This window comes from Macaca mulatta, chromosome 1, assembly GCF_049350105.2.
Source record: "Macaca mulatta isolate MMU2019108-1 chromosome 1, T2T-MMU8v2.0, whole genome shotgun sequence".
NCBI classification, from domain to species: domain Eukaryota; kingdom Metazoa; phylum Chordata; class Mammalia; order Primates; family Cercopithecidae; genus Macaca; species Macaca mulatta.
In genome coordinates, this window is record NC_133406.1 from 239,120,923 (window position 1) to 239,132,326 (window position 11,404).

The window sequence follows — 11,404 nt, forward strand, 5'->3', positions numbered from 1 at the left end:
ACAGCCTAGTTCTCTGGTTTTCCCAGGGCCTCTTGAAGTGACCTCAGCTCCCCGTGCATGTGCCGTTGAGGGATTAGAGCCATCTGTGGCCCCGCGTCCACACGGCCAGCGTGAGGTGGCCTGCCCTGGCGCAGCCAACACCCTCCAGAGCATCTGCTGCTGCCCACTCGTGGCAGTGTGCCAGGTCGGAGCGCTGGTCAGCTTCATACTCGGTTTCCAGGGGAGTTGCTGATACATTAGTGGAAGATGTGGGGGTGCCTGCTTGGGGATCCCCTGAGTTGGAAGGTTCCTGATGAGTTTAGGGGCTGACTTTCCTGTGCTGTGTTGCTTTATGGACAGGATCTGAGTCACTGGGGTGGCTCGGAGTGGCCCTACCTGTGTGGGGTGAGCACAGGCCTCGGGCCCTGCCACCCTCCCTCAGGCCCTCAGGGTGATGTGACAATGGGCAAAACGTTCAGGATGTCCCTGGACATGGGTGCTGTGTCTCACGTGGGTTTGGGGCAGAGATAGGTTGGGCCATTGGTGTCCACGAATTGGGACCCTGGTCAAGAAAGGCTGGCGGGCAGGATGGGAGCTCAGGAAGCAGCGCCCAGCTCAGCAGCGACCAGGCTCCCCTCCCTGACCAGCGGGAATGGGCTCAGCAGCGGCCAGGCTCCCCTCCCTGACCAGCGGGGATGGGCTCAGCAGCGGCCAGGCTCCCCTCCCTGACCAGCGAGGATGGGCTCCGGGAAACCTGAGTGTGCAGGTCGCATTTGGTGCAGCTGGCACACACACGTAGATAGATTTGATTGCAAGTGAGATTGACTTTGTACTTCGCAATTCATTTTTTGCTGGTTTTAGCACAACAAAAGCAGCTTGGGGGTTGTGATTTGGGGAGAAACTGCCCAGCGCATCTGCTCAGGGCCTCACCCTGCTGCTGTTCCCTCTCTGGCCTCTGGGGTCCTCCCTGTGCCTGGCAGGCCACACACTGAGTGTCTCCTGTGGGGCTTGTTTTTCTAGTTTTCGTTCCTGTGTTTTCGTTCCTACCAGTGGTGCTATTTGTACTTCCTGCAGCCCCTGGGAGGCGTGTGCGGCTTCTCCACGGCAGGGACTGCATGCAGTCTTGTTTCTGCCCACAGGGAGCACGTGTCCATCCGGATCCAGTGTGTGCTTCAGGCTTTGCCTGGGGTGTGGACATTTAACCCACGTGGAAGGTCCCCGTGCAGCTGGCCTGGGGAAGCAGCCAGGCCCGCTCTGCCCTGTAGGGGCTGGTGAGGGCCTGGCAACCTGGGGGCGCTGGCAGGACGGGAGCTGTCTTGGTGATGGATGTGTCCACAGCAGAAATGTGGGCCAAACTCAGCCCAGCTTAAGAGGAGTTCCTAGACCATGAGATGCCCCAAGGGTCTGTGCACCCAGCCCAGCAGGGAGGCGAGGGTGTGTGGTGGGTGATGGTTCAGTGGAGGGTTGGTGGGTGCAGCCTTCCCGCTGGTGAACCACCAGGCCTTCCGGCCAGCGCCGGTCTGTGGAACCACCAGGTCTTCCAGCCAGCGCCATCTGTGGTGCGGCGTCCTGCCCTGCCCTCACCATCCCTGGCTCCGGCAGGCTTGTCCTCCCTGGTGTGGTACTTTGCTAAACCTCCGCCCTCCCTCCATCTTCCACAGCAGAACAGTGCTGAGGCTCTGCTAGGCGAGATCACTGCCTTGTCCCGACTCCCTGGGCCCGGGACCATCCCTGGCAGGCACTTGAGGGGTGCCAGCAGCCCGGGGCCCGGGGCTCAAAGTCCTGTGGGTCTGGGGAGAGGCAAGGGCCCAGGCACTGATTCTCTGAGTGCTGGCAAAGGGCCTGTGGTGTCCACTGGTGTCTGGGAATTGATGGAGGGTCAAAAGCATTAGACTTAACCAAGAAAGTCATGGTTAGGGTTAAACGCATGTCAGCTGAAAATTGCCTGAATTAAACCTGAACAAACGTGCCTCAACTCGAAAGAAAAGAGCAGACATTCAGGATAACACACTGCGAAGAACCCTGAAGAGTGGCCCTTCTGAGGCACCAGCTGCCCCCCGGGCTGGCGTGGAGGATGGCGGGAGTTGTTTGCAGGTTGGGTGCCATGTGGACTTGTCTTGGATGCCATGATTTTTTAAATATATATATATATATATATATATATATATAATTTTTATTTTTATTTTTTGAGACACTCGCTCTCTGAGGCTGGAGTGTAGTGATGTGATCTTGGCTCCTGGCAGTCGCCACCTCCTGGGTTCAAGGTTCAAGTGATTCTCGTGCCTCAGCCTCCGGAGTAGCTGGAATCATAGGTGTCCGTCACCACGCCCGGCTAACTTTTGTATTTTTAGTAGAGAAGACAGGGTTTCTCCATCTTTTTTTTTTTTTTTTTGAGACAGAGTCTTGCTCTTGTCACCCAGGCTGTAGTATAATGGTGCAATCTCGACTCACCGAAACCTCCGCCTCCCGGGTCCAAGCTGTTCTCCTGCTCAGCCTCCTGAGTAGCTGGGACTACAGGCGCCGCCACCACACTCGGCTAATTTTTTTGTATTTTTAGTACAGACGGGATTTCACCACGTTAGCCAGGATGGTCTCGATCTCCTGACCTTGTGATCCACCCGCCTTGGCCTCCCAAAGTGCTGGGATTACAGGCGTGAGCCGCCGCACCCGGCCATAATTTTTGTACTTTATTGGTAGAGTCAGGGTTTTGCCATATTGGCCAGGCTGGTCTCGAACTCCTGACCTCAGATAAGCCGTCTGCCTCTGCCTCCCAAATCGCTGGGATTGTGTGAGCCATCATGCCTGGCTGCAGCCTTTTCTTGTTTCTTTTTTTTTTTTTTTCAGATAGGTTCTCTGTTGTTTTTTTTTTACGCTAGAGTGCAGTGGCATGATGTCTGCTCACTGTAGCCTCAACCTCTTAGGCTCAAGTGATCCTCTCACCTCAGCCTCCCTATTAGCTGGCATTACAGGCTTATGGCCCACACTGGCTAAATTTTTATTTTGATTTTTTATTTATTTTTTTTTCTGAGAGTCTTGCTCTGTCACCCAGGCTGGAGCGCAGTGGCACAATCTCTACTCACTGCAACCTCTGCCTCCCCGGTTCAAGTCATTCTCCTGCCTCAGCCTCTCGAATAGCTGGAATTACAGGTGCGCACCATCATGCCCAGCTAATTTTTGTATTTTTAGTAGAAATGGGGTTTCCCCATGGTGGCCAGGCTGGTAATTTTTTATTTTTTGTAGAGGCAGGATTTATTCTGTTGCTCTGTATGGACAGGAAGCTTAGTTTGTTTCTCTGATCGTTAGTCCCCTGCAGAATTTTAACGCAATTCGGTATTGAGGACACTTTCTGTTGCGTGAGACAATATTCCAGATCTCTCTGGGTCCTTCCTGGATTCAAGGGATCCTCCTGCCTTGGCCTCCCGAGTAGCTGGGACCACAGGTGTGCGTCACAACCCAAGGTCTCTAGCACAAGCCTTGTTCTCCCATCCCCAGACTCGGGAGACTGTGCAGCCACACACCGGGGGAGGGTTCCAGACATCACGGTGGGGCGGGAGTGACACCACCGGGGCAGGGAGGGCCAGGACGTTGCTCACGCTGGCTGGTGGCCCCTTGGCATTGGCCACACACACTCTACCCACGGGAATCTCACTCAAGGGTTTGATGGGCCAGCTTCTGTCTCCACCACCGTCCAGAGGCCTCCGGGGTGAGTGGGAGGCCGCAGCCCTGGCTGGGTGAGCAGAGCCGCCCCTGTGTGTGGCCGCTTGTCCTTTCTCACCGCGGTCCACGTGGAAGCCAGGGCAGAGGAGGGTCCTGCCCACTGCACCCCCCGCCCCCAGCAACCCCCACCGTGGCTGCCACATCTCGCTTCCGGACAGTTTTCTTGGCCCATCCCTGAGAGTTTCTTTCTTTTCTTTTTTTTTTTTTTTGAGACGGAGTCTCGCTCTGTTGCCCAGGCTGGAGGGCGGTGGCGCCATCTCGGCTCACTGCAAGCTCCGCCTCCCGGGTTTACGCCATTCTCCTGCCTCAGCCTCCCGAGTAGCTGGGACCACAGGCGCCCACCACCTCGCCCGGCTAGTTTTTTTTTGTATTTTTAGTAGAGACGGGGTTTCACCGTGTTAGAAAGGATGGTCTTGATCTCCTGACCTCGTGATCCGCCTGCCTCAGCCTCCCAAAGTGCTGGGATTATCTTTCTTTCTTTCTTCTTTTTTTTTTTTTTGAGACGGAATCTTGCTGTGTCGCCAAGGCTGGAGTGCAGTGGCCGGATCTCAGCTCACTGCAAGCTCTGCCTCCCGGGTTTGCGCCATTCTCCTGCCTCAGCCTCCCGTGTAGCTGGGACTACAGGTGCCCACCATGTTGCCCGGCTAGTTTTTTGTATTTTTTAGTAGAGACGGGGTTTCACCGGGTTAGCCAGGATGGTCTCGATCTCCTGACCTCGTGATCCGCCCGCCTCGGCCTCCCAAAGTGCTGGGATTACAGGCTTGAGCCACCACGCCCGGCGTCTTTTTTTTTTTTTGAGTCAGAGTCTTGCTCCTGTCGCCCAGGCCGGAGTGCAGGGGTGCGATTCTCCTGCCTCGGCCTCCAGAGTAGCTGGGACTAAGGCGCCTGCCACCACGCCCGGCTAATTTTTTATTTTTGATAGAGACGGGGTTTCACCATATTGGCCAGGCTGGTCTTGAACTCTTGACCTTGTGATCCACCTGCCTCAGCCTCCCAAAGTGCCGTGATTACAGGTGTGAGCCACTGTGCCCAGCTGGGAGTTTATTTCTTAGATGTATGTTAACTTCAGCCGAGGCTCCTGTGTGCCTCTGTTTCATGGCCTTTGAGCGTCGCCCTCCTTTACTGAACGTGGTCCCTGAAGCTGCAGGGACGGTGCAGGGTCAGGTGTTCAGGCTAAGTGTCCAGCGGGGGCGGCTGATTCTAGGCATAGCAGGTCCTCTTCGCCTGCCCTGCCCTGGACCCTCTCTTGGCCCACTTTTCTGGGTAAATTTCAGGCCCCCATGGCCAGTTGGGGCCCTAGTGTGGGTCAGGCCCTCAGCCTGGTGCTGCCTTCGGCCCGGGCTGAGTCCTTCGTTTCTTCCTTTGTGGGTTCACTGTTGAACGCTTTGCGTCAGTGGGACTCCTGCTGCGGGGCCTGGGTGGTGCAGGTGTCGTCGGGAAGATGGGACAGGTTTCCGTTCTCATGGCGCCTCTCTCCCCTTCCTCCCGCCCGGCAGTACTTAGGTTCTTCCTTCAGAAAGGATTTCCCATGACTTGAAGAGCAGGCTCTCACACGCAGGCCCGGAACCTGCTCAGCCTCCCCGTGGCCCTGAGCCTGTCTATTGAAGGCCCCGCCTCGCCCGCCAGTGGCTCCTGCCCTCCCGCCTTGCTCTGAGCCTTTGCCTTGTGGGCACTCACTGGCCCCGTGGGTTTGCTGCTGGAGTTCAGGTGGGACCTCGTGTCCCTGTGAGCTCATGGTTCTTGTTCTTGTTGCCGAGGCTGGAGTACAGTGTCATGATCTCAGCTCACTGCAAGTTCTGCCTCCCAGGTTCAAGCTTCTCCTGCCTTAGCCTCCTGAGTAGCTGGGATTACAGGTGCGTGCCACCACGCCCGGCTAATTTTGTACTTTTGGTAGAGACGGGGTTTTACCATATTGGCCAGGCTGGTCTCAACCTCCTGACCTCAGGTGATTCACCCGCCTCGGCTTCCCAAAGTGCTGGGATCACAGGCGTGAGCCACTGCGCCCGGGCTTTGTTGTTGTTGTTGTTGTTGTTTTCCACAGGGAGTCTCACTCGGTCGCCCAGGCTGGAGTGCAGTCGGTGTGATCTCGGCTCACTGCAACCTCCACTGCTCAGGTTCAAGCAATTCTCATGCCTCAGCCTCCCAAGTAGCTGTAGCTGAGATTACAGGTGTGTGCAACCCCACTGGCCTAATTTTTGTATTTTTAGTAAAGATGGGGTTTCACCATATTGGCCAGGCTGGTCTCGAACTCCTGGACCTCAGGTAATCCATCTACCTTGGCCTCTCAATGTGCTGGGATTACAGGCTTGAGCCACCGTGCCCGGCCTCGAGCTCTTCTTTCTGCAGACTTTGATTCTCAGCGGCTAAAGGACTAAGTTCCCCAGAGATGGACCTGGGTGTCGTAACTGCTTCCAGGGGCCTCAGGGACACAGGTGGGACCCCGATGTGCAGGAAGAGACGCACGTCAGGGCTGGGTGGGTGACTCCCACGCTGTGGGACCCCGATGTGCACGTCGGGGGTGGGTCACTTCCACAGTGCTGACAGCGACAGGAACCAAGGATGCAGCTCAGGGTCAGATGCCTTTTCAAGTTAAACCTTAGATCAACCCCTTCAGCGTATCACAGAAACTGTTTTTGCTGCCCAGGAAGGCGAAGGCCGTTGAGTTCACTCGGAATTCCTGAGTCAGCCAGGCTGTTTCTCTGAAAGTGGTTGCTTGTCCCCGACCACCTGGAATGGCGCAGACCACGGAGCTCATCTTTGGGGACCCAGTCTCTCTTTTTGGGGCAGTGAGCCCCTTTCCTTGGGAACCCCTGAGGCCAGGCATGGCCACTGTGAATGGTGGGAGGGTGCTCCACCCTGAGGACCCCAGAGGCTCCTGTGGCCCCTTCCTGGGACTGCTGGGGCCTGTGTGTGGTCAGCGTTCGCCCAAGGCCCCCTTTCAGCTGGGCTGGATGCCGAGTGCCTTCAGGCCTCATCCTGCCCTCCACCGTCCTGTAGGCAGTGAGGCTATGGCACCTCCCTCCTCGACTGTCTTGCCCTGTTGGTCTTTGTATCAGTGTTTTCCAGCCCGATTGCTGCTGAAGCTTCATTTCTTTTTCTTTTTGAGACAGAGTCTTGCTCTGTTACCCAGGCTGGAGTACAGTGTCACAATCTTGGCTCACTGCAACCTCAGCCTCCCGAGTAGCCGGGATTACAGGCATGTGTCACCACGTCTGTCTAATCTTTGTATTTTTAGTAGAGACGGCGTTTCTCCATGTTGGCCAGGCTGGTCTCGAACTCCTCGACCTCAGGTGATCCGCCCACCTCGGCCTCCCAAAGTGCTGGGATCACAAGTGTGAGCCGCCGGCCCGGCCTGAAGCTTCCTTTCTTTGGGTGTCCAGTGTTCCAGACTGTTGTGGCTGAGCTAGACTTGGGACTTGGTTTCTGGGTTTGCTTTGCCTGTGCTGAGGGCGGAGGTTTCAGAGCCAGCATCACTGCCTGGGGAGCAGAGGGCGGAAGGAGGATCCGCCTGCGGACACACAGTGACTGAGGCCAAGGGCAGCTCGGGCCCCGCCAGCGGCAAGGGAAGAGGTCTGGGTAGACGGCTTCAGATGCTGGGGGGAGGGATGGGGGCGTCCTGCAGGCCTTGGGTCTTTTCGCAGAGTTGGGGCTCAGCGAGGAGCAAGCGCCTGCCGTCGCCCGCTTTGTTTTCTGTGGGACCTGCTAGGACAGTGAGGCCCCTGGCTCACCAGGGCATGGCTCACCCCCTACAGCTGTCCAGGCCTGCGTCCCAGCTGCCCCTGCTGTGGGGCAGGGAAGGGGCTGGGTGTCGAGGACACAGGCACTTGTACAGATGCCTTTTCTCTGACATTCCTTAACTCCCATGTGTAGCTATACACAGAATGGGATTTTACATATGCTGGACAGAAATAAGAGAATCAAGCCCCGACCAGAAAGGTTCCAGAACTGCAAAGACCTGTTTGATCTGATCCTCACTTGCGAAGAGAGAGTGTATGACCAGGTGGTGGAAGGTGAGGAGGTGGCTGTGCTGGGCTGGGCCCCAGCAGCTCTCACAGGGTCTGGGGATGCCTGCAGGGCCCCACCCTGACCAGCACAGCCCATCTAGAGCGGCGGGGGCGGGGCCAGACCTGTGTGCAAAACACCCTGGGAGGCAGGCAGGGCCGCTGGTCACTGACCACCCGTGTGCTGGCTGCGGCCTTTCATGGGCTTGAGGGGCCTGTTTTTTGTTTGGTGTTTTTTTTGTTTGTTTGTTTGTTTTTTGAGGCGGAGTCTCGCTCTGTCTCCCAGGCTGGAGTGCAGTGGCGTGATCTCGGCTCAGTGCAAGCTCCACCTCCCGGGTTCCCGCCATTCTCCTGCCTCAGCCTCCCGAGTAGCTGGGACTACAGGCGCCGCCACCACGCCCGGCTAATTTTTTTTTTTTTGTATTTTTTTAGTGGAGACGGGGCTTCATTGTGTTAGCCAGGATGGTCTCGATCTCCTGACCTCGTGATCCGCCCGTCTCGGCCTCCCAAAGTGCTGGGATTACAGGCTTGAGCCACCGCGCCCGGCCGGTGTTTTTTTTTTTTTTTTTTGAGACAGAGTCTTGCTCTGTCACCCAGGCTGGAGTGCAGTGGCGCGATCTCAGCTCACTGCAAGCTCCGCTTCCCGGGTTCAGGTGATTTTCCTGCCTCAGCCTCCCGAATAGCTGGGACTACAGGTGTGAGCCAACACACCCAGCTAATGTTTGTATTTTTAGTAGAGACAGGGTTTCACCATGTTGGCCAGGATGGTCTTGAACTCCTGACCTCAAGTGATCCACCCGCCTTGGCCTCCCAAAGTGCTGGGATCACAGGCGAGAGCCACCGCACGGGGTCCATTTTTCACGTGGGTCGACCCTCGAGCTGGCGTGGAGCAGGGAGGGCTGGTCTTTAATGGCGGGGAAGGGCTGCAATGCCAGCTGCGCTTCACTCCAGGACTGGCTGGTGGGTGGGGAGTCCCAGACCAGCTTTTGCTGAGTCGGAGATTTGCTGAGGTTTCCTCGAACCATCAGCTGCTTTCGGTTTGAGGCTCAGTCTTTGTGCTCCCCAATCTGCAGAGTCCAGAAACCACTGGGGCTGGGCTGGGCCAGGGGCCGGCAGAGCCAGGGACTCAGCCACATTGACTGCCTGTTCCCTGGTTCTGGAGCCTCTGACGTCTGTGTCACCTTGTCCCAATCAGATCTGAATTCCAGAGAACAGGAGACCTGCCAGCCTGTGCACGTGGTCAATGTGGACATCCAGGACAACCACGAGGAGGCCACCCTAGGGGCATTTCTCATCTGTGAGCTCTGCCAGTGTGTGAGTACCCGGTGGGCGCCCTGTGGAGCCGAGGCCGTGACATAGGGGCGTGGCCGAGGCCGTGACAGGGACGTGGCTGAGGCCGTGACAGAGGGGCGTGGCTGAGGCCGTGAGAGGGGCGTGGCTGAGGCCTTGACAGAGGGGCGTGGCCGAGGCCGTGACAGAGGGGCATGGCCGAGGCCTGAGGCTGGCCCTGCTGCTTGGGGCGGGGTCTCTGCTCAGCTCGCTTGTGTCAGGGGTGCCCGCTGGTAGTTTAGAGAGAGTCACTCCCCAGCCTTGGCACAGGAGCCCCCCCGCCCATGCCCTCTGCTCAGCGGAGACGTGCTGCGCAGTGACCTGCCCAACACGGGCTTAGTCCGCCTCCCAGGACACAGGCTCCAGGGAACGCCCGGTACTTTGCCTCTTCCCCTTGGTGGACACAGCCCTGCTTCAGCGAGCAGAGCACGGAGCTCTCCTGGATGTGGTGCGGTCGGAGATGTGCCCCACGTGAGCCTGGAGGCTGCCAAGGGCGCTGTGTCCGCCGTCCACCCCGGACTTGGCCTTCTGCACACCTGCCTTCCCCCGTGGGCCCTGCGTGTCCCCCTTGCACAGAGGGGCCAGGGGCACCCCAAGGCTTCTGTCGCCACCCTGCTGTGGCATGGAGGGGCTGGGCTGAGATGAAAGGACCTGCCTGCGGAGAGCCCCACGCACCGTCCCGCCTCTGCCTCTGTGATCTGTGATTTGATCAACTGTGAAAAACAGGACAGCTTCACCGAGAGCAAACGGTGTTTGGAAAGCCCGGGAGCCAGGCGGGCCGGCGCTGGGAGAAGCTGCCGTGTGGCTGCAGGCGCCTGCGCTCTGCCCACCCAGCATGGCTTCTGGTCCCCGCATGCCTCCCGGTCCGGCGTGGATGTTGAAGCGCCAGGGATGGTCTTCACGATCGCCTGGCAGGAGAAAAGGCCACGGGGAAAGTCTCGTCCCAGAAGTTGTTGTGTGATTTCCGCTGGGGTCACGTTGGCCAGAGCTGAGTCACAGGCCACTCCCTGCTTAGAGGCACTGGGTGCTGTCCCCGGTTGGGGACCAGGGTCAGTGGAGATGGCGAGTAACGAGCTGCCAGTGCCAGGGCAGGTGTGCTCAGCCAGGGGCTCTGGTGGACGGAGGCCAGGATGCTGCCAGGACGCTCCAGTGACCAGGCTGCCCCCACCACAGGGCATGGGTCAGGGTCCTCTCTGGGTCTCTGGGCACCGCACCTTTCCCTGCCCCCGTTTGCTCGTTGGCGGTGCGGGCGCGCTGGTGGTGAGGGCTGGTCGGCCCCACTGTGCGCGTGCGGGCCCGAGTCCTGGCCTCCAGGTCTCAGTGCTGGCGCCTCTCAGAATCCAGCTCCACGCTCCTCCCAGCTTCAGGTTCTGTGAGGGTCGGTGGGGAGGTGGGGGCTGCCTCCTGCTCTACACCAGGTGAGGGCCTGGGGCTGCCCAGGAAGCTCTCCCCTTGCAGCCTCCAGCCATCCTTGGGAGGCAGCAGTGGTGGGGTGAGGGCCTGCCCGCCACCCTGGTTTTTGCTGGCTCAGGCCTGGCGTTTCCCTGGCGGTCCAGGTGTTGAGGGGGAGCAGACAGGCGGGAGTGGGCAAGGCCCTCACCACGGTGCTGTCCTTGCAGATCCAGCACACGGAAGACATGGAGAACGAGATTGACGAGCTGCTGCAGGAGTTTGAGGAGAAGAGTGGCCGCACCTTTCTGCACACCGTCTGCTTCTACTGAGCCCAGCGCCCGCCTGGAGCCGCCTCTGGAGCTTCCTGTTCATACTTTTTCCTTCCTGACATTGGTTTTTACTTACAGGTGTTCCGCTGGTGACGGTAGCATTGCCCAAATAAACTGTGCATATGAAATGGGAGAGGAGATGCCAGAAGGCCAGATTAAAGCAATCAAGTTTTTTCTTTCCCACTTTTACTTATGAGCGGGATATTGATTATAAAGTTTTTCTTCTTTAACCAGAAAGGAAAGACGGTTTGTGTGCACTTCCCGACATACCTGTGTCTCCATGTGCCTGCCTTCCCTCCCTCCTCCCCACCCGGCTGGACTGTACACAGCCCTGCTGCGGCGTGTTGGGAATGACCTGGAATTGTCAATAAACAGATGCTGCTGTCATTGTGCCTGGTCCTGAATTCCTGACCCGACCTCGCGCCTGAGAAGGTGGCAGAGGCCCTGCCGCCTTCAGTGACCTCCGACCACTGCTAGGGGGTGTAGCTCAAACCTGGTGCTGCTGACAGGGCCTGGGCCAACCCCTGCCTGTGCTGCTTGAAGCAGAAGCCCGCCGCTCCTTCCAGCACTGCTGCCTGTGGCAGGGCGGTGTCCCCTCTCCACGTGGAAACCCCCGGGCCGGGATCAGCTGTCCCCCAAGGCCAGCTGAGCCGGGAG

At 58.2% G+C, this 11,404-nt stretch overlaps 1 protein-coding gene across 1 annotated transcript in view; it reads left to right on the plus strand.

Annotated features, from left to right (window-relative positions):
* SSU72 (SSU72 homolog, RNA polymerase II CTD phosphatase) overlaps positions 1 to 11,030 on the plus strand; it is a 34,525-nt gene extending 23,495 nt beyond the window's left edge. Inside the window, 3 exon segments of the mRNA NM_001261547.1 lie at positions 7,567 to 7,706; positions 8,893 to 9,011; positions 10,646 to 11,030. Coding sequence (NP_001248476.1) covers positions 7,567 to 7,706; positions 8,893 to 9,011; positions 10,646 to 10,747 — 361 coding nt within the window. The 3' untranslated portion in view covers positions 10,748 to 11,030.
* The last annotated feature ends 374 nt before the right edge of the window (positions 11,031 to 11,404 follow it).